The sequence below is a fragment of the Sturnira hondurensis genome, unplaced genomic scaffold (genome assembly GCF_014824575.4).
Source record: "Sturnira hondurensis isolate 20B ecotype Veracruz unplaced genomic scaffold, ASM1482457v3 Scaffold0003681, whole genome shotgun sequence".
NCBI lineage: Eukaryota > Metazoa > Chordata > Mammalia > Chiroptera > Phyllostomidae > Sturnira > Sturnira hondurensis.
Window position 1 is genome coordinate 2,411,893 of NW_028076312.1, and position 26,982 is coordinate 2,438,874.

Here is a 26,982-nt window from a genome sequence, read left to right on the forward strand (position 1 = left end):
TTAACCATGCAGACAAAAAAAAAAACTAAATAAAAAATAAGTCAGAGAACATTTCTCCTTGACCCATTTAATCATTGAACAAATTCTATGAACACTTACTTTTTTTATCTTTTATAAAGCTAAATAAAAAGGAAATGCGAAGAAGAAATTTTAGATAGATATTAAATGTAAAATTGCAAGATAGGAAAACTTCATGTGATTATTCCATCCATTCTGAAGACTTCTCAACTTTTCAAACCACCAAAAGAAAGTGAATTATAACATGTAATGTTATATAATATGAACAATAAACTGAAAAATGTACCTGCTCTTCCACTTTCGGTGCCATTCCACTTGGATGGAGCCTTGCCATTTTTCTGGCTGTGAACATATTTCCTTGTTCTGGACAATTAGAGTGGACTTTGCAGTTGCAGGAAGAAATGAAGCAGTTGGGAGAAGCAGTTTGGTGGTGCTGTAGTGTAACACTGAGCGTATCCTTTTTCATTTTTCACATCTTAAAGAGTTTTTGCATGAAATTCATTTATCAAATCTCGGAGTTCAGTCTCACAGTGCATTGGATCCTGCATTTTCAGAAATGTAGGCACCCTAGAAATCTGACCTCTGACCTCCAAGGCGGCCCCGCTCGTGTTCACATTGAATCGGCCATGTTTGCCCTCCTGTGATTAAAGCTCTTTCATCATCCATAGTGTTGGATACAAATGGGAAAACTGAAAATTTGGCTTTGTTTTAAATATAGTGTCAATATTGAGGTTTTAGGTACTCTCTAGTAATATCCCATGCACATGCAAGATACATTTGAGTACACACACAGTTGCTACAAGACATGCATACACATACAGCATATGTATGTATACAAATGCACATACAACACACACATGTATACAACTCTAGATCACCCACACATGCATTTATGCATGCACAAACACGTGGAATCTCCATAAAGTACTAATCTAAATCTTGGTATAGGCTTGGTAACTTAAAAGAAAAAACAGCCTTGTTTTAAAATTCAGTGTGTTTTAGAGTTCAACATGGTTTAAAACCGTCATGACAGTAAAAGAAAGACTTTACCTCACCTATAAAGTGTGGCAGTGGCCAACATCGTTTAAGTAAAAAATTTCAAAGCAGCCTTTATGGTTTGAAGAGATTGAGATTGAGCGAAACTCCAAGACATGAAAATCAAGAATATTTCCTGCTCCCTTTACCTGTGTGGTTATGGCCCTGACAAATGCCGGGGTTGGCTGAAGGGGTTTTAGAGCAGGTGTGTAAGGGAGTGTGAGGTCTCTTGAAATAGTTAGGCATTAACTTTTCACAACAAAGTCTAAGCAGTGAGGAGGTAAGTATTATACCAACACTCCAGAATCTGTTACATTGGAACACATACATCTCTATCTTAGAAATGTTTGTTGTATATACACACTTAAACCCAAAGTAACAAAGAAACTAAATTCATAATTAACTTTTCAAAATAAAAATAAATTTCCTTTTCTATGTATAATAGAACCGTTACCATTGTTAGAATTCAAAGCAGTAGAAACATATAAAAATAAATGAGATATAGATATAATGAAACATACTCTTGTATATATGGGATAATATATATATATATATATATTTATGTATTGTTCAGTCATCTGTGTCTTCTACTTAATAGATCATGAGCATCTTCCTTGTGGGTGTATTGAGAGCTCTTCTAATAACTTTTTATACACAGCATATACAATTTATTTATTAAGGGCTATATTAACAATAAATTGATTTCTGTTTTTCATGGTATTAGTACTTCAATAATATAAATCCTAATTCATAAAACATTTTGTACTATGTAATAATTTATTAGGCTAAAGAATTAGAAGTTATCTAAATGAGGTTACATAATACATTTTGGTATATATTACTACATCGTCTTATACAAATACTAGACCAGTGTACACTGTCCTAGACAATGTTTGGCCAGGGACAGTTCTACCCCTTTTTTCAACACTAGATATTATCCATGGTTTTAAATTTTGGTGAACTGAAATATGGAAAGCATGTCTTTTAATGAGTATTTTGGGTTGACATTGAGACTCTCATTTACATATCCCCTAATTATTTTTATTTCTTCTCCTGTAAATTACTTAGTGGCGAATTTTTTCATTTGCAATTGGAGAGTTAGTATTTTCCTTCTGAATTTGAAAGAGCTCCTCACAAATTAAATACATTGAATTTTTGTGTCTTAAATGTGTTATGTATAACTTTCCCTCTCATATGTAACTTTAAAAAGCTTTAGTTTTTTGATAAACATTTTGTGGTTTTATCTAGTTAATTGAATGATTGTTCTTTTCCCTTTATGACTATAATATTACCATAGTCTTAGGTTTTTTTCTTATAGTACTTTATAAACTGTATTGAAATTTTAACCTATCTGTAAGTTTTAATATAGCATAATTTTTAAAGTCTTTAATTGATTAGGATATTGATTAAACATTATTTATTTCATAATCCATCTCTTCTCTCTGAAAATTGGTGTTTGTGGTCTTTTAGGAGCAAAATAGTAAAAAAATGTCAAACTCTCTCAATCTGTAAAATTTCCTTTAATATTCACTATGACCCTGTAAAGTGTAACTATTTCTATTTTGTAAGAAATTAACGGCCTTCCTGGATTAGGCAGAAGAAACATTTATATTATCTAAGTACTGAATTATAAATTTGCAAGTAGCATGTCATCCAGTGGTAGACATGCAAGAAATAAGAGATTTATGAATTGGAGCCTAGATATTAAGGATTCTAAAGACAATCTCCTGAGATTTTAAATCATGAAAAACTATGCTTAACTCCCCTACAAAGTTTTTTTTTTTCTTTTGTAATTAAAGTATTTTAAGACTGGCTTTATAAGTAACAAAGTTAGTCATTTACAAGAATATTCACACAATATGAATTTAGTTTACTGGTTCAGGAGACTAATATTTGGTGATATAGAACACTTTTTGTTCACAAAGACTCTCATTTTTAAAATAATTTTGATGTTCTTTGAGATTTGATAGTAGAAAAATCTACCACATTTAACATGAATTTAAAAAAAGAAATTGAATCCCTATAGTTGGTTACTAATTACTGAACCCTCTATATTTGCCACACTTCTCAGTAAACCACAGCACATAAAGTGCATAACTTAGAATATAGTAAAATCAACATTCTTCTAAGTAATCAGAATGTAGAAAATTTAATTGTACTTCTAAGATTTTATTTTTATTTTCAAAGTATTACATTAATACACTATTCTTTGTAAAAAAAAATCAAACAAGATTTTCTTACTGCATTTGAAACAGCACAGTGTCTAATCACTACCAATGCAGCAAAATGTTCTCAGTGTTCTTATCAAAAGGGTAATAAGCAGTTAGTTTCTGAAATGACATCCCTTCTATTTGTAACCTGGAAATTCAGAAAGAATGAAGGGCCTCTCAGCAGTCATAGCCAGGATTACTACGGGCTTCAGCTTTTATCACAAACGGCAACATTTAATGGCATGTCTGTAGATCAGCAATTGACGAAATTTAAAGCCAAACCTTTTAAGTCTGGGCTCCAATTTCCAGTCATTGTTGTTTCCATAGTATTGTGCCTTGTCTCCTGTCACCCCCTACTCTCCTGAAGAAGATATGTTTTTGAAGTCCCAACTCCTGTCACCCACGAATGTGAGTTTATACAGAGATAGGTTCCTTGTAGAGGTGATTAAAATATAGATGAGTTTATACTGGATTAGAATGTTGTTTTAATCCAGTATGACTTGTGTCATTATGAGAAGAAAAAAAGAGACACAGAGGCAGGCACACACAGAGGAGAGCACGGTGTAAGGACACACAGAGGGGAGGCAGCCAGGTGACGGCAGGGTCCATGGCTGGAGTCATTCAGCTCTAAGTCAGGGACAACGAGGATTTCCAGCCACCACCAGAAGCCAAGCGAAAGCCTTAGACAGATTCTTACTTTCAGCCCTCAAGAAGGACCCACCCAGCCAACACCTTGATTTTGACATCCAGAAATCTAAGAAGAAATTTTTGTTATCGTAAGCAATCTATTTTGTACCATTTTGTTATATCAGGCTAGAAACCTAGCACAGAGAGTAAAAACAGTGAAAACTAGTGCAGACAAACTAGTGCAAACTAGTGAAGACCCAGGATTCTGCATTTTTAAGACATTCCAGATTATTCTGAGGCAGGCGTCTGTGGAAAATTCTTTTAGAAACTCTACTGTACTTGATAACATCCCCCATAGTCTCCCTACTATTCTGTAGTTGAAAATATATCTTAAAAACACATTGTTCTTTTAACTCACTTCTTATAAGGGTTTGGTCTCTTAAAAAGATCTCTGGTAGGAAAATTCACAGTTGGGTATCTTAAAATCAGATATTTAATAACAGTTTGGGGAGACAAAGGTAAAGAATGAACTTAAAAAAGCATTAAAAAGTAGTGACCTGTTTTTCCTTTTGCTAATATAACATACTCAAAACAACAAAGGAGATTTCCAGTGCTCATTTATACATTGTTTGACTAATTTAATAGCACCTTAATTTAATTTAAGGCTAAATCAATAGCACCAAAAAATTGTGCTATTGATTTTCATTTACTGGGTTGGCCAAAAAGACCATTCTGCATTTTGCTGTACAATGACTTTTTTCGTACTTAGTTGTCTTTAATGTCATTTGAAACAATTTTGTTAGATCATATTGTCACAGCTGCCGTAAATTAAAAATACTTATCAAAATTGATGAAATTATTTGCAGCCATTTTAATATTGAATATGGAAGAAAATATACAACGTCTTTGGTGCATCATGTTTCATTATTTCAAGAATGGTAAAAATTCAATTGAAACACATGAAAACAATATTTGTGTCGTGTATGGAGACAATGCTGTGACTGATCGAATGTGTCAAAAGTAGTTTGCGATGTTTCTTGGTACTATTCACATCCTGGCCTCCCCAAAAATTCTTTGCTGGGAGGCTGTCTTAGGCATTGGAAGGTGTTCAGCAGCACCCCTGGCCTCTACCCGCTAGAAGCCAATAGCAGGACATGGATAACATACTCACCATATTCACATCAATAAACTTATTGCTGAGAATGAAAACTGTGTCTTTTATTTTATGGAAAAAGCCATATAGACTTTTTGGCCAACCCAGTGCTTTATAGTTTCAACAACACACAAACCTATTTAGCTTTTTTTAAAAGTTAATGTGTTTTCTGAGAGGTAGTTCATGCGTGCTCAATGTTCTAAGAATATTCTAGAACTTTTCAGTACTTTGTCACTGTTGTGTTTGTTGCCTTTCATGTACCCCTCTATCAGAATTGCATCCCCAGGTCCCAACTCAAATTGTTTTAGGCAAAAAATAGAGAGCATAAATAGGAAACCAAAAATAAAGCAGGCAGAGTATCACTAATATCAGACAAAGTAAACTTTAAGTAGAAAATATGACAGGAAACAACCAAGGTCATTATAAATAAAAGGAATTAATTTGTCAAGAGGATACAACAGTTGTAAGTAGGTAAGTGACCAACAACTGAACACCTAGGCAGATCTGGAAAGAATAATGGACAACAAAATAATAATAGTAGGGGATGTTAGTAGTCCACTTTCAAAAATGGATAGACCATGCGGACAGACACTCAATAAGGAAACACTGGATATGAACTATACTTTAGACCAAATGTCCCTAACAGACATATATATAGGACATTCCATGTAACAGTATACACTCTTCCAAGCACATATGAAGTATTCTCCAGGATAGATCGTAGGTTAGGTCAAAAAACAAGCCTTTGCAATTTTAAAAAGATTGAAATTACACCAGCTATCCTTTCTGACAACAATGACATAAAACTAGAAATCAGTAATAGGAGGGAGCCTGAGAAATTCACAGTGCATAGAATTTAACAGCTACGAAATGAGCATCAAGGCAACGATGAAATGAAAAGAGAAGTCAATGAGTGCCTTAAAACATGGAAGTTGAAATGTGACATACCAAAACTTACATGATGCAGCAAATGCCAGGCTAAGACGGAAGTTTAATATAAATGCCTATATTGAAAAGAAAACTCTCAAATAACCTAACTTTATACCTCAAGGAACTAAAAAAATAAGAGCTAGCTAAAACCAAAGATATTAGAAGAAAGGAGCTAAAACTAGTAGATGCTGATGAAATTGAAGAAGACACAAATGAATGGAAAGATATCCTATGGGCATGGACTAGGAGAAAAATATTGTTGAAATATCTAAAATACCTTAAAACATCTATAGATTCAATAGAATTCCTATCAAAATCCCAATGACATTTTTCACAGAAATAAGAAGGAAAAACTTTGCTGAAAACATTACAGAAATTCATATGAAACCACAAAAGACCCTGAAAAAACAAAGTAATCTTGAAAAAAAAACAAAGCTGAAGGCACAATTTCTGATTGCAAACTATGTTATAAGGTTATGGTAATTAAAACAATATGGTATTGGAATAAAAAACAGAAACCTAGACGAATGGAGCAGAAGCAAGAGCCTAGAAACAAACCTGTATGTACATGGTTAAATAATGTTTGGTAAGGGACACAAAGGGGAAAGGAAAGTCTTTTCAAAAATGATACTTGCTAGCCCTGGCTGGTGCAGCTCAGTGGATTGAGCGCGGGCCTGTGAACCAAAGGATCAAGGTTCGATTCCCAGTCAGGGCACATGCCTGGGTTGCAGGCCAGTTCCCAGCAAGGGACGCATGAGAGGCAACCACACATTGATATCTCTCTCCTTCTCTCCTTCCCTTACCCTCTAAAGATAAATAAATAAAATATTTTAAAAAATGATACTTGCTAAAGTAAACATTCACATACATAAGAATGAAATTAGACCCATATATTACACCAGTCTAAAGAATTAACTCAAAATTGATTAAGGATTTAAATGTAAAACCAAAAAAAATCTAATACTCCTAAAATAAAACATAGGAGATAAGCCTCTTGATATTAGCCTTGGCAGTGATTTTATGACTATAATACCAAAAGCAGAAGCAACAAGCAGAAATAAACAAGTGGAACTAAATCAAACTGGAGAATTTTTTAAGTGAAATAAATAGACAACCTACAAAATGGGAGAAAATATTGGGTTGGCCAGAAAGTTCCTTTGTTTTTTTTTTTTCATAAGATGTTCTAGTAGCACTTAGTTGTCTTCAACTTCATTTGAAACAATTTTGTTAGATTGTATTGTGACAGCTTTCATATCACCATACATTTAAAAAAAACAAAATTGGTGAATTTTTGTATAGCCATTTTAATATTGAAGATGAAAGAAAATATGCAACATTATTGGCATTTATGCTTTTTACTTCAAAAAGGTAAAAATGCAACTGTAACACACAAAAAAAGACTTGTGCAGTATATGGGGAAGGTGCTGTGCCTGAGCACATTGTCAAAAGTAATTTGCCAAATTTTGTGCTGGAGATTTCTCACTGGACAATGTTGCATGATCGGGTCGACCAGTTGAAGTTGATAGTGGTCAAAGCAAGATGTTCATTGAAAACAATCAATCTTATATCACACAGGAGATAGTCAACATAGTCAAAATATCCAAATAAATAAAGTGTTTATTGAAAATGAAAAATGTGTCTATTACTTCGTAGAAATAAACATGGGCTTTTTTAACCAACCCAATAGTTGCCAATTATATATCTGAAAAGATGTTAATATTGAAAGGATATAGAGAATTCATACAACTCAATCACAAAAAAATCTGATTAAAAATGGGCAAAGGACTTGAATAGACTTTTCCCCAGAGGACACATACATACAACACCTGCATGAAAATGTACTCAACACCACCAATCACCAGGGGAAATAAAATTGAAACCACAATGAGATATCACCTCGCACCTGTTAGAATGGCTATTTTCAAAAGAGAAGAGATAAGAAGTTCTGATGAGGATGTGGGGAAAAAGGTCCTAATTTGGTACATCCACTATGGAAAACAATATGGAGGATCCTCAAAAATTTTTTAAAAGTATTATATGACAAAGCAATTCCACTTCTCGTGATGTAGCAAGAGGAAATCAAGTCAGGATGTCAAAAATATCTGTATTCCCATGTTCATTGCAGCATTGCTCACATTAGCTATAATATAGAGATAAAATAAGTGTCCATGAACAGGTGAATGGATAAATATGGGATTAGGTAGATAGAATGAAGTATTATTCAGTCATAAAAAGAAACCCTACCTTTGTGATAACATGGATGGATCTTCAGGCATCATGTTAAGTTAATTAAGTCAAACAGAGAAAGTCATATAGTATATTATCTTACTTCTATGTGGAATATATAACATCAGCCTCATAGAAACAGAGAGTAAAGTAGCAATTGCCAGGGCCTGAGTGGGGGAAGGGTGGGGATGAGGAGATGTAGGTCAAAGGGTACACACTGCCCATTATAGGATGAATAAGTTCCGGGTTCTAAGGTACAACATGGTGACTATAGTTAACAATACTGCACTGCACACTCCAATGTTGCTACGAAAATACAGATTCAGTGTTCGCAACATAACAATAACAACATGGGTAATTATTTGAGATCAAACATGTATTAACTAAATTTAGTGTGGTAAATATTTTTCAATATATACATATGTCAGATCACATTGTATATCTTAAACTTACATGATATTGTAAGTAATTTTATCTCAATAAAGCTGGAAGAAAATAAATGTTGGCCTTAATTGCACATGCTTTAAGGTTTCTACACATGCAGCACAGTAACAAGATCCATTAGTTAAACTTGCCTATATTTTCATTAAAGTAAGTTCAATTTTATCTATAAAGGTCAAAATACCAAGCAGTATTTTCTCTCCAATAATTTTGTTATTGTTTTTTATTTGTGGGATTTATTGAGGTGACATTAGTTAATAAAACTGTATAGGTTTCAGCCCAAACCAAGTGGCTTATTTGGCTGGACTGCTGTCCTGTACAACTGAAGGTTGTGGGTTCAAATCTCAGTGAGAGCACATTCCTGGGTTGCAAGGACTATGTGCCTTGCAGTGTGCCCTGGGTTGCAATGTGCCCTGCTCAGGGCACATTTTGGAGGCAACCAATCAATATTTCTCTCTCACATTGATCTTTCTTTCTTGCTCTGAAATCAATAAACATATCCTTGGGTGAGGATTAAAAATTATATAGGTTTCAGGTATGCAATTCTAAAATGCATCATCTGTGTACTGTATTATGTGTTCACCCACCCCAAGTCAAGTTTCCTTTCATCAATAAATTTTTAGCAGACCAGGACAATTCAGACGAGATAAAGAAAAACCTATCTCGCAAATTCCAGAGAAAACACAGAGAAAGTTAAAGGTTGCCTTTACTTTTGGTAAAGTGTCCTTAGGGAGGTTTATAGTGGCCTTGTGTGCTGTAAGCTATTGAATGGGCCTCCTACTCCTTTCCATGTAGGGAGGAGGTCCAAGGGCTGTTGAATTCTTGGTGTTGATCAAAAACTTCTTTCCTCTTAAGAATTTCAAAGAGAGGTAGCATCCTTGGCCTTTTGTTCTGTGTTGTATGGAGACACTTTCTTTGGTTTCACTTTGGAGAAAATGATCAACCAGCCTTCCATATCATCCTCTAGTAGTTTGGAATGAATGGAAAGAAAGTAATCATAGTTTTCTGTTTAGTGTTGCTTTTCTCCAATAGATACTGTTTCCCTAATCCAAAATTGCGCTGTAATTGAGCATATGAATATAGACCAAGGTGGGCGGTAAACAGCACAAATGGAAATAGCTTGGGTAAAGCTAAAACCCTCCTCTCCAACTAATGTGAAAGGATACATCGTAAAATCGAAGCAGAGAGATTTCACCCCTCTGCATACAAAGGGGACCCCCAAAAGAGGAATTATCTTCTAGGGGCAGACCCCTTCTGGTACAGGCTTCCCCTGCTAGATGGGTGTTCTAGGAACACATCTGTATCAGGGTACCACCTGGCACTGTTGTGAGAGATTGCGTTCAGCTTCAATGAGTTTTTTTGAAGACTCTTTTGGTGCCTTTTGCCCAGTTCATGATGCGTGGTTCACAAACGCACCTGCCTACACATGCTGCATGTTCAGCAGTTTTTGACCAAAACCAGCATGATCCCTGTACCCCACCCTCCCTATCACCCAATCTCGCCCCCAGTGACTTTTTTTGTTTCCCCTGATGAAAACAGTACACAGAGAAATATTTTGCCCTTGGGAAAGAGGCAAACAAACAAACAAACAAACAAAAACAGTAGAAGCACTAAAAAACATCAAAATTGAAGAGTTCAAAAACTGTTTTTTGAGCAATGGGAAAGACACCTCAGTAGGTGTATTTCATCCAAAGAAGAGTCTTTGCAGGTGATGGAAGTTTAATCATGTAAAAATAAATACATGTTTTTTATAAATAAATTCCAGGTTTCCTCCCCTCCTTGTACTGTACAGTTCTACCACTCTCAAATTGGGGAGGGAGAAGAGACAAGAGTGAGAGGTTTTCAAACTAAAAAAAATAATATGAATTGGTGAGATAAATAGATCAACCCACTTTCAGGTTTTTAGACTATGTCTGAAGTGGTGAAGTGTGTCTTGAAATAGACCACCATGACTTACAGATGTATGCTAGATTTCTGCTTCTGGGAAGATGAAGTAGATATACTTTTCTCTAGTCCTTTTGATAAGTACAACTAACCCCCCCAAACATTAGATATAAAGAATATAATATAATTTTAGAAGGTTGAGACAAAAAAGAAACTAGATTTAGCATCCCAGAAACACACAGATGTGAGTTAGATTTTATTTTTGTCTCATGTATCCCGTATGTAAAGGTGTAGACGTTGGCAACTGAGAAACACCAACCGGTGCAGACCGAAAAAGCCCCCAACAAAAGCCTGTTTTCTCTTCTGAAGGGCCTGGAAAGGTGCAAACTAGCAAGACAAAAACCTGGTAGACAATAGCTGATCTACCCCAGACAAACACCACAGGAAAAAAAAAAACAAACTGTGGCCCCAGCTTCACCCAGGCAAGCAAACGAGTGAGAAGTGCCGGCTTCCCAGCTTCCCACCTTCACCAGGTTGTAATGCGATGCCCATCTCCCCACCAGATGGTGTCAGGGGGAACAGAGAGCTAAGACTTTCATCCCTATTGGGTAATAAAGAGAGAAGGCAGAATGTGCTTGAACCCCTACTCTGACACTTGTGACCTTGGGCAGCTCAGCTTCTCTGAGCCTCTGTTCACCTGTAAAATGAATGAACATTCCTACTCTGCACGAGAGGTTTGAAGATTAGGACCCAAGTATGAACAAAGGGTACCCTATGCCAGGGAAAAACTGAAAGCGTGAACCCTTATATCTCTCAAGGTAGCACGTAGCATTCAGCAATATATAAAACTGATTATAAAGCGTAACCAAGTGGGGTTTGTTATAGGGTTCCAAGTCTAATTCAGTATTTTAAAATCAGGTTCTGTCTCTCTGGAGAACCCTGACTAATACAATACCATACACACTAACTAGCTCAAAATGAGTCATGCACCTAAATGTAATACCCACACTCCTAAAACTTCTAAAAGAAAACATCAGAGAAAAACTATGTTCCTTTGGGTTAGGCAAAGATTTCTTAGATACGATACCCAAAGCATGATTCATAAAAATTAAATTGATAAATTGTACTTAACCAAAATGAAAAGTTCTTATTAAAAGGCAGTGTTCAAAGTAAGAAAAGACAAAGCTAAGACTGGGGGGAACTATTTACAGAATAGAGAAAGAGCTCTCAATACTCCAAACTCCAAGTTTGGTGTAATTGTGGAACAAAGGGTGGGCTTCAGAAAGGTGTGGTTTGTCCTCCCCTTAATGGGAAGTTTAATTTCTTTCACGTGTCCCCTGTAGAGTTTAGACATAGGCAATTGACATTTGTCCCATTTTATTGAAAGAGCACTGTTGTTGTACAAACACAGTGACCGAGCGCTGCAATATGAAGAAGCTGCAGACACTGGGAGTCATGGCAACAAGACAGGCAACCGAAGTAGTCCACTGTAGATCTTTTTCAATCAAACTCCTACAGAGATGGCTTTACTTAGGAAGGTGTATATTAAACTTGTAAGTTTTGACGCAAGCTTCTGTTTATTTGCTCTTGATTCTGGTGTGTTTTTCAGCTGCTGAAGGAATGGTGTGCAACCATCTGTGTTCCAACGATGGCTGTTGGGGACCTGGGCCAGACCAGTGCCTGTCCTGCCGTCGCTTCAGCAGGGGCAGGAGCTGCATAGATTCTTGTAATCTCTATGACGGGTAAGGCACCCTACATGTCGCCTGTCCCCCTGACCTTTGAAGTGCCGTCCAGTTCAGATTTTAAAATGACAAGAAAATCATAAAATTTCGGTATCTCTGTTCTGGCCGAGATCTTTCAGGAGAGCTTTTATTGCATAATGGAGACAACTTATAGGAAATTAATGAAAGAGAAAAATTACATTATTTGAAATAGCAAGTCCAAGTATATATTGTTTATTTACATTAAAAAATGTAACAAAATAGATAATTCTTAACAAAATATTAAAATTTCTCTTAAGCAAAAATAAAAAATATATTTCTATTCTTATAAAAGGATTGCTATAGGTGATCTTTCTTTTTATATATCCCAATAATCTTTTTTCTCACACTATCTGTCAGTAGTCATCTACAATTATATATAACTTTTTTTTAAACTTAGGATTCATGTCTATTTGATTTGGTATTAGGAATGGCACACATTTCTGTGTCTCTGACAACTGCTTAGCCCTGTAGAAAAACTACCTTCATAGTTCCTACTTGAATAGGTTTTTCTAAGTGTTCTGCCACTTTCTAAAGATAACCTAAGCAATATTTTAAGTCAAGTGTCTTAAATTCCTTCTAATACTACAATAAAACCTAGTATATACCTTGCTGCCTGCCATTTAATATACTCATAAAATCACTTTATCATCACATGCCATTTCACGCATCGTAGTTGTCCTTCATTAGTGTGGTAATACATTTTTTGTGCTGTCCCTGAGTCAAATTTTTTAATATTGCTCACAGATAGTACTTTCAACAGTTTTGTAAAAATGTAGTTTTGAATTTCTTTATTTAACTTCTTCTTCTGCCCCATGAATTGTCCTTGTTTTAACGACTATTTTCATGGTCTTGGGTAACTTGTACTTGGGTATTTTATAGCAGAAAGATAGAAATATATGAATCATAACAGTATTGCTATGTGTCTTCTTTGAAGGATGACCACAATCCTGTTCAAGGAATTTTGGGGAAAAAGATCAATTTTTTTTAAAAAGTACAAAATCTTTAAATAATAATTTGATAGTTTTTCAGAAAAAATTCAGCTTATAATTTTGTAAGGTACAATCAGCTCATAAATTTGATAATGAATAACAAATTATGTGCTGTTTGTGTCGTTGAAATGTGTTCATGCTTGTTTATTATTACAAAAGTGTGATATTTTCTGTACATAAAATACCTCTGGTCAAATATGCTTATTTGCATGTGGTAATCCATGCCACTATAATGAAACTAATAGACTTCAACTATGTGAAGTGAAGGTCACACTAAAAGTGAATTGAATGTATATGTGCAATTCCAACCAGTGAGAACTGATGTGGAATCTGCGTTGCCCAAAGTCAAACGCCTGCATAAGAACCAAACCAACACTATAATCAAGGCATCATATTCATTTTTTCCTTTCCAGATGCCATTGTTTTTCTTTAATATTTTAGTTTTAAACTTATCAGAAATATAAGATTGATGAATATGTGGATGTATACACCATCCGCTGTCTCAGCTGGCAAAACAGTGAAAACCAAGCAGAGAAAAAATACCATTTCCTGAATAAATGACAATAATTACCAGACTGTTTCTAAACATTTGACATTTTCTTTGTCATTAAATCAAATGTATTAAGGAAATGTAATGTTTTTAATGTATTTTGCAGTACTAATGGGGGCCTAGAAAACCATACTCAGAGAGTTAATTTGAAAGATAATAAATTATATTATCTTGTAAGAATATGATGTGAATCTTGCCTGCCCAAACATGGTAGATTACCCCATCTCCAATCCTGTGGTATTGGGTAATTTCTATTAGCGTTGCCTAATGGTTAAGACAGCCTTTGAGGAAAACTGAATTCAAAGCCTAACTTTGTCACTTCCTAGTTGAAATGTCCAACCCTAGACAAATAAGCTAATCCTTGTTCACTCGGTTTTCTTATATGAGAAATAAGAATAGTAAGGCTGTCAACTTCATAAATTAGCTGTGATTATGAAATGAGAAAATAGATAACAAATTTTCTTAAAATTCTTACCATTAAAATTGTTATTTTTTTCTGTGTCTGTTAATCTGGGCTGACGAAATGGTTAGGTAGAACTGTCACCTGAAAAACTACTAAAATTAAACACAAATATAGTATGACATTTACCAAAATCTTATTCATATACTTATAAAAGAGGTTGATTATCATATGAGAAGCAATCCCAAATATAGAGCTTTTTAAAAGGTTAGAAGAAAATTAGTCAACTTCTGGCTATTAATACTCAAATTCAAGTAATTTGACTTCCTGGATTTTGCCAACTCTTAACCACAATGCACAAGCAATCAAAATGAAAGAGAAAGCTAATTGCAATGGGATCTTTGAAATGTTCTTATCTGGTACTGTGATTAAACACTTCTGAAACTGTTAGAACAAAACAAAAAATCAAAATGAGTGCCAGTCTAAGTTCTTTGTAAGCATTTTCACAATTAATAATCACAACCTTTCCTTGAAATGTTATTTTTCCCCTTTACAAAGGATACTTAAAAAACTGAAGCTTAGAGAAGTTCAGGGTTTTAAGTCCTGGAAATATTAGTGTGGATGCTGAGATTTAAATTAGGGAAGACTTGACTTCAAAGTATTGGCTAAGATAGCCCGCACACAACACACTGAAAAATGTATAGCAGTGAACACAAGTAATAAAAAGCTCTCTACTACGCAAAGCCCATGCTCATTAGACTGTGATTCGTTACGTGGGGTTCAAGTGAAAGGGGAGCTCTCCGGCAAAGTCATAGTAGAATTACTAAAGGAAGTGGAAGAAAAAGGACCATGATGGACACAATAATGATAACGAGAAGTTAGAGAAACTGCAAGGAGAACGTGTTCTGGGAGCAGAGAGGAAGAGAGCCAGAGGCCCTACAAATGGAAATCAGTCTAGACAAGAAAAGGCAGCTAGCATGTCTCTATGACTTTCTTAGTCACATATTCACTTTACCTCAATTCTGTGTGTGGGACAGGAGATTTTGGAGAAAAGAAAATTAACAGAACCTATATTTTAGTGTCATAAAAACTATGACCTTTATTTAGTACCATAACCCTTTAGTCATCCTGGAGAGCTGCAGACAGAGGAAGCAATTCATTGCTGTAACTGTTATGTAATTTCATTAAACAGGTAACATCTCTGATTCTCTTTATAATTTAGCTACTCCCTCAGCCCCAATACTAGGTCATTTTCCCCTTTGTATTTCAAAGATTTTCTAGTTGAGTATTTTATATCACTCATGTTAATGAAACATGCTAAAGAAAATCAGTTCTAATACAATTGATATTTTAAATTTAAGAAAGTTCATAAAATGTTTAACCCATAACAGGCTAACACCTCACTTAAAAATGTAAAATCCATGTGAATATTTGCATTCACACATATCTTAACTATTGATGTGTCCTATTCCTTTGAGAAACCAAATTGAATTATTTCACCTTGGAGTAGACATAATCTTAATCTCAACAACAGAAAACAGAGCCCAAATTTTAGACTCCTGTCATTTATTAAGGCTTTACAGTGACAAAATGAGATATTTCACTATAAAAAAGTAAATATTTCACTCAAGAAAAAAATTAATTTGAATTTTTCACCTAATTAACTTAAGATTACCATATTTGCAATGCTGTTAGTTTGGAATGGTACATCATAATACAAAGGCACAAAGCAATACAGTAGCTATAACTATTTAGACATTTTGTTAATGGCTCATAACTGGCATTCTAAATTATCTTGACCCAGTACTTCATTCACTCATACATTAGTAGGAATACAGTGGTCTAAACATATTGTACATGACTAATAATCATCAAAATGAAAATTTTAGAGTAGATCTAGATTACAAATAGCCATAATGTATAAGGTTGTACAAAGGGATGACCATCATCCCAGATTTTTTAATTAGAATGTTTTAGAATGTTACTATTAAACTATTTTTTATTTTACATCATATAGAATCACTTCAAAAAGAATTTAAACTGAAAAAGATGTTGTGATATTAGATCAATAGTCTAAGAAAATAAAATCTGCCATAAAAAAGATATTTTCTCTAATTCTCTAAGGCATACATTTTAAAAGAAGAAAAGAAATCAAAGCAGTTTTTGAAGTTTCACCAAAAATAAATTAAAGAGTCTTGGGATTTGAAGGACAGGGATGGGGAATGTTCATGTAACTTAGCAACAAGAAAAAGACAATGGTTCTTTCAGAGTTTAAAAAGCATAGCTCCCACTAAGAGTAAAATTTTATAGAGACACCAGCCGAGACATCCTTTCTTAAGAAGTTAAAACCAATTCTGCTCTGTCATCAGAAGAGTTATCCTTTTTTTTTTTTTGAGATGTCTGTAATATCTCTCACAAGAGAGAGGTTTCCTGAATAAGTCTATCGTTGAACCCAACGGAGGGTGAGGAGAGCCATCTGGCTGCAGTTTGTCTTTTCTCCTAATGGAGAACTTTTATTCCTGAATGTTTGGAGAAATGATTCCGATGCTCCTGGCACAGAGAGACACAAACTCCAGAGTTTGCTCTGCCAATAGGACTCTTAGCAGATGTTACTTCATTTGTTAAGTTGACAGCTTGTTTGCTTACACCACCTCACGCAGCTGATGTTTCCACAGCGAATTTCGGGAGTTTGCGAATGGCTCCATCTGTGTGGAGTGTGACCCCCAGTGTGAGAAGATGGAAGATGGCGTCCTCACGTGCCACGGGCCGGTAAGCTTGAGGACATCTGTGGTTATGTTGGCTTATTCCGTTTCATGTCATTGAAATGTTTATGTCATTGCTTTATTGTTTAACCCCACTTTCAATAAATATCTCTAGCATGCTGTGCGGAATCACATTTGGTAGTTCACCCTGAAGGGGTGTAAGTGTAGTCATGGAGATATAACATCCAAAATTCAATTTCTTAAATGTTTATGTCCCGGATCATGTATTCAGAAAGAAGGTATGGAGTTGGACCTGAAGATCACACAGTGTTGAAAAGAGAGATGCATAAGTAATTAAACTGAAGACAAATAAATGATAAATTATTAATGTGTATAAATTGTTATAGGAATACAGTTAAGGGAGGAACTAATCTCTTTTGGGGGTGGAAACTGGGGCATCAAGAAAGGCCATAGAGAAGTGATGTTTGAATTATGCTTTGAATTAAAATCTGGAATGCAAAAACACGCAAAGCTACGCAAATGTGAAAGTTCTTACTTTCAGGTAAACTATAATACGTTCTGTGTTTAATTATTTAACTATGATGACATTGTGAAGGACAGCTGAAAGAAAGAGGAAGGCAAATGCAAACTAGAGTCTAAAGCAGTGTGATAAATACTGTGGCAAAGGGAAAATCAGAGGTAGAAGAACCTAAGGAGAGGGTATGGGATCAGGAAAGTCTTCTTGGATAAGTTTATACTCACAGTTTGAAGTCAGCCTTGCAGAGGAAATGATCATTACTTTTCAGACTTCCCTTTGGGTCCCACCATTCAGGCTTGTTCTTGATAAAAAGGTCCTTATACATTTGTTATTCCAAAGTGTCATACTCATCCTTCTTTAGACAAATTTCCATTTTGTTTGTGTATTGAGTCATCTCTCAGTAGATGACTTGAGGACTGACATTTGGGTATAGTCAAGAGTTCAACATGGTTCCATAAAAATTTATTTTAAAATTAAATTGTATCAATGTTTCTGCCAGAGTACTTATTCTGCACTAATTAGCTTAGGCAAAAAAAAAACATATCTTCGAGCCATCCAAACTCCCATTAGGCCCCTGTGAGCCATACTGGCACTTCATCTAAAGAAGGATGTGGAAAACTTGGACAGCTCAGAGGACTACCACGGGATGATTAAGTTTGGAAAATCAGACCTCTGAGGAAAAGAAGTGGTGTGATTGGCCTGAAGAACCAAAGTCTTAAAGATAGTTTAATATGTAATGATCTCCAAGTAAGTATGCAAAGGGCATACGCAGTCATTTTATTTCCCCAGTAAGACTAGTAAGGGAAAATACAATGTATCTGTGACATGGGAAGCATAGAGTCTGGAAAGAATGTCATGAAACAACACAGGGATATAAAGTTTCATCATGGTTCTGAAGCAAATTGAGCTTTTGATGTGACTTCTTTAAAAACTAACATATTTAGGTACCTTCTTGACCGTAAGTCACAGAATAATAAAATCTCTCCTAGACAGACCAAGACTTTGAAAATGTATAATCAGATAGAGTAGTCAAGAATTTGTTCATGATTCTTTTGTTATTTTAAAGAATTAAGACAGTTTACAGAATACATATACAAAACTCCTCTGAGTTAGTGTCTTTTCCATTTTCAAAATTATTTGCTAACTAAAAAAGAATGAAAATAGGTATTTTTATTAATTTTGAGTTTTTTAAACTTTGATATTAAATGTATTGGTGAGATTGGTTTAAAAAATTATGTAGGTTTCAGGAGTACAATTCTATAAAACATTACCTGTATATTGTATTATGTGTTCACCACCCCAAGCCAAATCTCCTTCCATCACTCTTTGTGCCCATTAAGCCCTATTCTAACTCCCCTGACCCTCATTTCCATTTGGTAATCACCAGATAGTTATTGTCTGTGTCTCTGAGAGTGATTTTCTTTTTTCTTTTTTCTTAAATTGTTGTTTCAAGGACATCATTTTGATTCTCTAATGACAGCATTGTTGGGTCATATATTTAAAATCACTAACCAGGGATAAAACTATGCATTAATATGTTTAGAACAATGATTTTTCAACCAGCAGGCCACAGCACACTGGCGTGCTGCAAGAATGTGTAACACATGCAATACCTGACTACTTAGTCAGAGGCACTGACCTTTCTTCCCTTAGATTGTCAGGTAAAAAAAGGACAACAGCCATCACAACAATAGCCATCCAATATGAATGAATCAAAATTACACCTATTTTTGGTCACATCTGCAAAAATATAATATATGTTTTGGTGGGCTTCAAAATTTTACTAATTAGTTGATGTGTGTCATGAGATGAAAAAGTTTGAAAATTGCTGGTTTAGAAAGTAGAAAAGGCAATGTCCAGGCCTAAAGTTGTGAGTTGACATGTCTGGAGATCAGAGGAGGCAAAAGGGGAAAAAGTTTAATAATGCTGAATTGGCATCTGTGAAAGATCAGAGGACAGAATCGAGGAAACCTCCTTGATTACTTGATCAGTAAGCCTAGAGACGCTCAGCAGGTGCGGACACACATCTTCCGGGTTCTGCTGTCTGAAAGGCCAGCAGGACTGAGCTCCGACAATAGCCTTAATTTGCTCTCACTGGGGGGTTGCGTGCTCTTAGCCATCACAATTCATGTTAGGATTTTGCCTATTTCTGAGTCCACAGGTTGATTACCACAACCAGAGAAGAGGAGGTTTTGTGTGCCATACAACAGGCATATACCACTTCGGATCCCCAAGAGGTTCTGGAAAATTCTCTATGAGACCAACATTGAGATAAGATAGAGGGAAAAAGTCATAAAGCCAGCTGGAATTCCCTCATGATTAAAATTGTTGAAGTCCCATCTTTCTGATCTGTCAATGTTTTCTTGATAATAACAGTTTATACATATACATACATATCTTTATTTACTTATTTATGTATGTAAATATATATGTACTAAACATTTATGTATGGTGCATACTATCACATTTGTCATTTAAACTATAAAAAAAAATGGAACCTGTAATGATTATCAAGTTACACCAAAAAGTCAACAAGCCAGTGTGATGTGGAACTGGCACCCAATTATAAAAGTTCTGACTCTAAATTTTGCCCTCTTTTCATCCTTTTTTTTTTCCAGGCAAAAATGTCTGTAGTGTAATAAGGATAACACACTTTCTGGGTATGACACCTACATATGACATAGGATGGTATTATTCAATTGAAGTACGACAGAAACCCGGGATGCTCTTGAGAGGGAGGGATTCAAAATAGAGGAAGCCTTTGCTTTTGTATCCTTGCCCGTCTGCACTCGGTCTTCTTTATTTTACTATTATTATGTATTTTTTAACCATTTTATTCTTCCTGTCTCTCTTTTACCACTCCTGTACTAAGGATAACTGATGGCATATGAGAAGAAAGAAAAGTAGGGAAATCAGACAAACTTTGAGGCAACCAAAATATCGGCCAGAGAGATAGAAGAAGAGAATAAATAGGGGATCAGAACTGATTTTTAAAATGTATTTTCATGAAAACTAAAGTAGCTGTCCTCATTTCATAGTAGCTTACAGAAAAATATTTCAATTTTTTTAATGTAGAATGCACTGTAAGTCTAGAAAAGGCTCGAAGTCAGCCCCAACTTCCATCGGTCTAGCATTCCATGATGCTACGAATTCATGGCATCTCCACCTCTGCACAGAGTCCCTGATCCATGGGAGCAGGGAAAGAGGAGGCTGGGGCGTTTAGCAATGACAGTCTCATAAACCCTTTCTATTTACATTGTCCAGAGCAAGATGTACCTGACCCCTGGTGAGAGGAGAATATCAAATTCTCATGTGGCTGGAAGTGAGAGAGAACTGGATGCCTGTGAAATGTAGCTTTGTCTCTTATAGTAGCTACTGGAGAAAAACACCAATTGTCACTGAGAATAAAAAATGTAGTGTTTCCATCAGGTTGTGGTGTTTATTATAGTTTCTGTCTAGATTAATGAGTCCAGGTGTAGCTTAAAATCAGAGATAAAGAAGAATCTTTCACTTCTGTTTCTATTATTATTATTCTTGCATTTATCAGTTCATTGAATGAACCTAGGTTCTTAAAAGCTTTGGGAATATAATGACAGAATAATAAGAATTAGACGTGTATTTCTTTAAATCTCTTTATTATTGAAATGAGATGAAGAAACAGTACATTTCATTTCTTTTTGAGATTTGACAGGACATTTTTTAGTTATGTCAGCTTAGGGTACTAGGTCTTGTATCAAAATAAGAAATACATAAACAAAGAAAAACAAAAAAGAATGTATCTTATAATGTACTTAAAGTTTAAATGTGAATTAAATTTTAATTTCATAATTGTTATATCTTCTGATTTTACCAGGACATTATTTTATATTACAATGATCTTATTTTATTTTTAAGTATATTTCATTGATCATGCTAGTACAGTTGTCTCATTTTTCTCCCCTTTGTCCTCCTCCACCCTGTAACCCCCTTCCCTCCAGCATTCTACCCCCTTAGTTCATGTCCATGCATTGTACACGTAAGTTCTTTGGCTTCTCCATTTCCTCCCCTGGTCTATTTTGTACTTACCAGTTACGCTTCTTACTTGCTGTAACCTTTCCTCCATTCTCCCTTTTACCTCTGCCCACTGATAACCCTGCATGTGATCTCCATTTCTGAGATAGAAAAATAACTTCTTATTTCTAATTGCAACTATAGCTGCCTACTTTATTCATCATAAGTTTTATTCTTTTATTCTTATGTTCTGCAAGAAAAAATCAGCACATCCCTTGTCTTGTACAGTAAGTCATGCCACTGAGCATACTTGCACAGTAAATGATTTTATATAATAGAAGGCATTACATGCCTAAGTACCCTTGAGCAGGTGTTAAAATTGGAAGCATGTGAAGTATTCTTTTCTGGTAGGAAATAAGAAGTTGCCAGTAGCAAACTCTTCAGGTTGAATATGGGTTAGGTGTCATAGGATAATTTATTTTTGTCAAAGCTCTAAATATCACATCAAAATAGTGAAATAGACAGGTGCCTGTGCCTAACTGAACCTCAACAGTCTCAGGATTTCCAAAAATGTGTTTAAGATTGCTTTTACTTTTTTACACTACTATTCTTTACTAGCAGACTCTGTATTTTTAAAAAGATTTTATTTATTTATTTTTAGAGTGAGGGGAAGGGAAGGAGAAAAAAGAGAGAAACATTAAAGTGTGGTTGCCTCTCGAAGGCCCCCTGCTGGGGACCGGGCCTGCAACGCAGGGATGTGACCTGACTGGGAATCGAACTGTGGACCCTTTGGTTCACCGCCCACACTCAATCCACTGAGCTACACCAGTCAGGGCAGCCTCTGTCTTTAAGTGTTAAAAATATTATATTTCTTATTTGGCAGATGCCTTATGTTACCAGATTGCAAAGTCTACCTGCTTTGTGGTTAACATTTATGGAGAGATGCAGGGCACTCCCATGAATGAACCGATTCCCATGCTCCCTGCCCAATACCCAGCTCTGTATGAAGTTTGCTTGCTCTTGGCTTCCAAATCCACACTGTTCATAATTATAAACCTAACAAAATGCGTTATTTCTGACTATAGTTACTACACCTTAGCTCTATGAATTGTAGTCAATATGTTAAATCATGTGGATGTAGGCAGATTTCAGGGAGAAATAGATCAGGGAAAAAAATTTCAAAGGAGGTGGTCAAAGAGGAAACCTAAGACAATATGATGTGCAAAAAGGAGAACTAAAAGTAAATCTCAAGCAAGTGGTACCATTTTTCCAAAGAGCTAAATGAGTAAAAACATTGGCATCTTTTAAGAAAATATCATTTGTAATCAAAATGTTCTCAAAATAATTGGAGGATATGCTACTCATTTGTTGCATGTTCAGTGTCCCCCGTACCAAATGTAAATTAGTTTTCTTTGTAAAATCATCAGATGTTTACTATAGTTTAAAATTTTTGCGTTTGTGATGATATTTAGATACATTTAATATATTTGATGCATATTGCTTGTTAACATCCTACATATTAGAAAATTATTGTATATGTAAATATAAATGTTTCAAATGAGTTAATTTTACTTAAATTAATCACACTCATATTTATATTGCCTGTCTTGAATATGTTTCTCCACTAATGTTTCATATGTATTTACTTTACCATTATGGAATTTTTAATATTTAGCTACCGGAATGTGTCTTTTTATGACTCTCAGTATTCTGTGATTGAGTAAAATCCCTAAATATTAACATTACATTGCTTTTAGCATTATCATAAATTGATTGAGATTGAGAATAATTTAGAAATTAACTTTATTGACCTAAACTGCCTAATTCCTGATAATTCGACCATATTAAATTTTAATATCTATTGTTGGAATAGTCATTGGACACCCAGAATTAATATCTTACTTTTATATGAAATTTGGTGTTATGTAATTACTTTTTCCTCATTGACTATATAGTAAGAAATCTCCCATATTTCTAGCAATTATGATAAAATGCCCCTGGGGAAAAAGTGTTGTTATCAAATATGGTTGCTTTTTAGTACAACCAGGATTAAATGACAAAAAGAAAATACTGATATTCTTCTGGAAAAGGTGGTGATCAAAAGGCTACAATAGCTGCATCACCTTTTGTGTTGCTGGAAACATCCTCCAAGTTCCCTAGAAGAGCACAGCCCACCCAGTAAAGTCTCAGTAACCAAGCCGCATGCCTACAGTTTCAGAGGGAGCAGCACCCATTTTTCTTTGTCTGTTTTGTTTTTCACACCTCAGGGACCTGACAACTGTACAAAGTGCTCCCACTTTAAGGATGGCCCCAACTGTGTGGAAAAATGTCCAGATGGCTTACAGGGGGCAAACAGTTTCATATTCAAATATGCCGACCAAGATCGGGAGTGCCACCCATGCCATCCAAACTGCACGCAAGGGTAAGCATCGGGGCTGAGAAGGACTTGGGCTTGAACTGGGTATTGCTAATCCAAAGGGTCACTCGTGCGCCTGCTTCCCAGACACAGCCTTCAATGTGGATAGCGTTCTCACACGAAATTCTGTTCGTCTTTATATTCAGTGTGTTGATTTTAAGCAAGATCCTTTCTAAGAAAAGGGCTTCAGGAATCCAACGTATACCTTTTTAACTATTTCTGTGGAACATTTAACCAGAACTATTTTGTTGACAACTTCATGAAGTTGGTGTTGGGTATAGTTTATATGGACTGTAGCAATTCTTTCAAATTTATTGAAGATTGAAGCCATTAGAAAAGAAAGTGATTATACTTTTGAGATGTGTGCTTAGTAAATCTTCAACATAGGTTTTCTGTTTCTGCTTCTTTGTTGCTAGAACCAGTTTAAGGAGTAATTTAATGCCTCTTTGGTAAATACTGCCTTGGATTACTTCTTCAGGGAAATAGAAGCAAAAGGAATGTTAGCAGAAAAATCAGGGAACCTGGTAATATGTATTTTAATAAAATTACCACTGCTTTTTGTGAAAGTAATTTTGTTGTAGGTTGACCTGTAACAGAATATTTTTTTTGTTTGATGTAGAATTTTTTTCCTGTTTTTTTTGTTGTTGTGTAATGATTGGGGAACACATTTTTCTGTTTTTCAAACTACATCTCACAAAATGGTCAAAAATTAGATTTATCTTTGAGACCTAGAACAGTTGAAAACAAAGGCATAGCAGAAAGAAGAAAAACACTGAACTAATGTCCGTTATCTAACAAATCCCAGCAACTATTTTTTCAACAAATCTATATATCGGTAAGGTGTTTTCTTTTTCTTCCCCGTGGAAGGTAAATACTTTTATAAACCAGAGCAGTTTCTCGTGCTCTATGCCCCCTGTGTCCATAAAACCCCTTGTCCATTGCGAGTGTCCACACGCATGCGCACACACGTAAGAACACAAGCACTTGTTGAGAATCATCTTGCTTACTTTGTATCTGGCAGGAAAGCATGAGGTTTCATAAAGAGATTTTCTGCCAGATTAAGGGCTAGCTTTTAGGGGATGCTGAAGAAGTGAAGCACGCAACATTCCCTTCTGCCAAAAGGACGTCGATTCGCAGACGCTGTTAATTTTCTGCGGGTCGAGAAATCAGCTTAAGGCATCCTGTGAGAGGCAGATCCTCAAAGGTAAAGTCGTAGTGTGCTATTCAAATTCAAATTCAGCTTGGAAGGGCTAATGCCAACCCAATGGTTTAAACATAAACCCATAGGTTGAGGATCCTGAAATATTTGCACAGACACTGTGCTTCAAGGAGACTAGCAGGACTAAACTGCTCCCCCTGTGAGTGTTCGGCACACTCGGGTGAAGAGTATTTCATGAAGCAACAACTGGCACCACTGAAGCGGAAGCGTCAGCAGCCGAAAGAGGAAACTCTGCTGGCTAAACTAATCATCCACAAGAGGGTTTTATTGTTTTGCAGCTAAAATTAAACCAGTAAATTATTTAATATAATGTTGATGTCAACAGCTGTTGCCATTCAAAATGAGGCCTTTTGCTGGTTTTGCAAATCTAATTACAAAGAAGCCATTAGGGAAATGAAAGTGAGATCATAGGGAGCCATAGTCTGCATGTATGGCTGGTGCGTCTTCCCCTCAGCCCTGTTAAATCATGATTATAAAATAAAAGAAAACATATATTGTGGGAGTAGAAGCGGGGACAATGAAGAGATCCGTTTACCACAGCCACCAACGCGAGACGGCCAAAGGGGAGTAGGCAGGTGTAATAGGGAACCAATCTGACCAGATCAGGTGGGAACGCCCAGTAAATAGAAGGATGTTTCCAAATTTACTCCTACAGAATGATGCTTAGACAGAATCTGAATATTGTCCCCCTTGGCATCTTCCCAGGTACAGGGTTTCTGTAACTAACTCAGTCCTGAAGGATTTTTGGGTTTGTTTTTATTTCATTTACTGCCATCTTTTTTCTAATAGCCTCCATATCACCCAGGTTCACTCACCTCACTCAAATTCCCTGTGGCCCTAGCCACACAGTGGAGTTAAGAAATTTCAAATTTCCCCACGCGCCCCTCTATACAGGACAGCTGCGCAGCACTGTGCTTTGGCAGCCTTTTGGCAGCAACAGAGTGCACTTCGCAGGCGGAAGGATCACTGGGGCAGCGAGATGGTGGGACGAGTGACTATTTTTATTCCTAAGCACATGTAATTACTGACCTATTAGTTAGTAAGTGTGAGCTCACCAGGCCAGCTCCACTTTGGAAAACGGCTTTTCTTTTGTATGCCAATATTATGTCAGCTGGATAATTCAAGAGCCAAGTTAATGGAAATCGTCTTTCAAATCACATTTTTTAAAGAAGAAAAGTCCGTACTCTGAATACTGTTTAATGATTTTCTGAAAATAAAATTATCTGTTTAATACCTTAAGAGCACTTTTGCTACTCTAAAAGTGCATTATGTATATTGGCTCTAATAAGTTCCTTAGATACCTTTAAAGCAGATTATCCATTTAGCACCTGTCAGGGACTTTTTCACTAATATGCCTAGTGGGAAAAAAAAAAAGTAGTGTTGTTTCCTTTTTAGCTTTACTAAAAGACTTTTATTTTAGCAGCCTCTTCTCATTTAAACACCTACCGTGCATCATACCTGGTGATGGCCAAGTTCAGAGGTGGGCCCGGCACAGCTCTGCACCACTAGGAATAAGTGTCAGTCTGGTGAACTGCTCTTCCTATAGTTTATAGCCTTTCGTTAGAGACTCTTGCCCATATTTGGAGAGGGTGAGCAAGAATTTAAAAATTAGGAATGAATTTTGTATTTTCAGTCTTTAAAGCAGAAATCTTTAAAGAGGACTTGTAAACGGAATTTACTATGTAACTATGCGACCATAAGGAAAGAGCAGTTTCCTCACTAGCACCACTGAGTCCGTGATAAATGTCCATTTAATTTGGGGTTTGATGCGGGCTAGGAGATGTGTTTTTCATGAGGCATCTTTTAAAAACTTTATTAAATATTCTTGTTAATGTTAAAATCATGATTCTATATTATGAAATTTCCTGTCTTCATCTATTTTATCAATTCT

The 26,982-nt window shown here is 35.6% G+C and overlaps 1 protein-coding gene across 3 annotated transcripts in view; it reads left to right on the forward strand.

Annotated features, from left to right (window-relative positions):
• Window positions 1-26,982, forward strand: part of ERBB4 (erb-b2 receptor tyrosine kinase 4) — a 999,063-nt gene that overhangs the window by 728,486 nt on the left and 243,595 nt on the right. For all 3 annotated transcript variants that reach the window (XM_037042022.1, XM_037042020.1, XM_037042023.1), the window contains exons 13-15: window positions 12,134-12,266; window positions 16,902-16,995; window positions 23,724-23,878. In XM_037042022.1, the coding sequence (XP_036897917.1) occupies window positions 12,134-12,266; window positions 16,902-16,995; window positions 23,724-23,878 (382 nt within the window). The remainder of the gene's footprint in view (window positions 1-12,133; window positions 12,267-16,901; window positions 16,996-23,723; window positions 23,879-26,982) is intronic.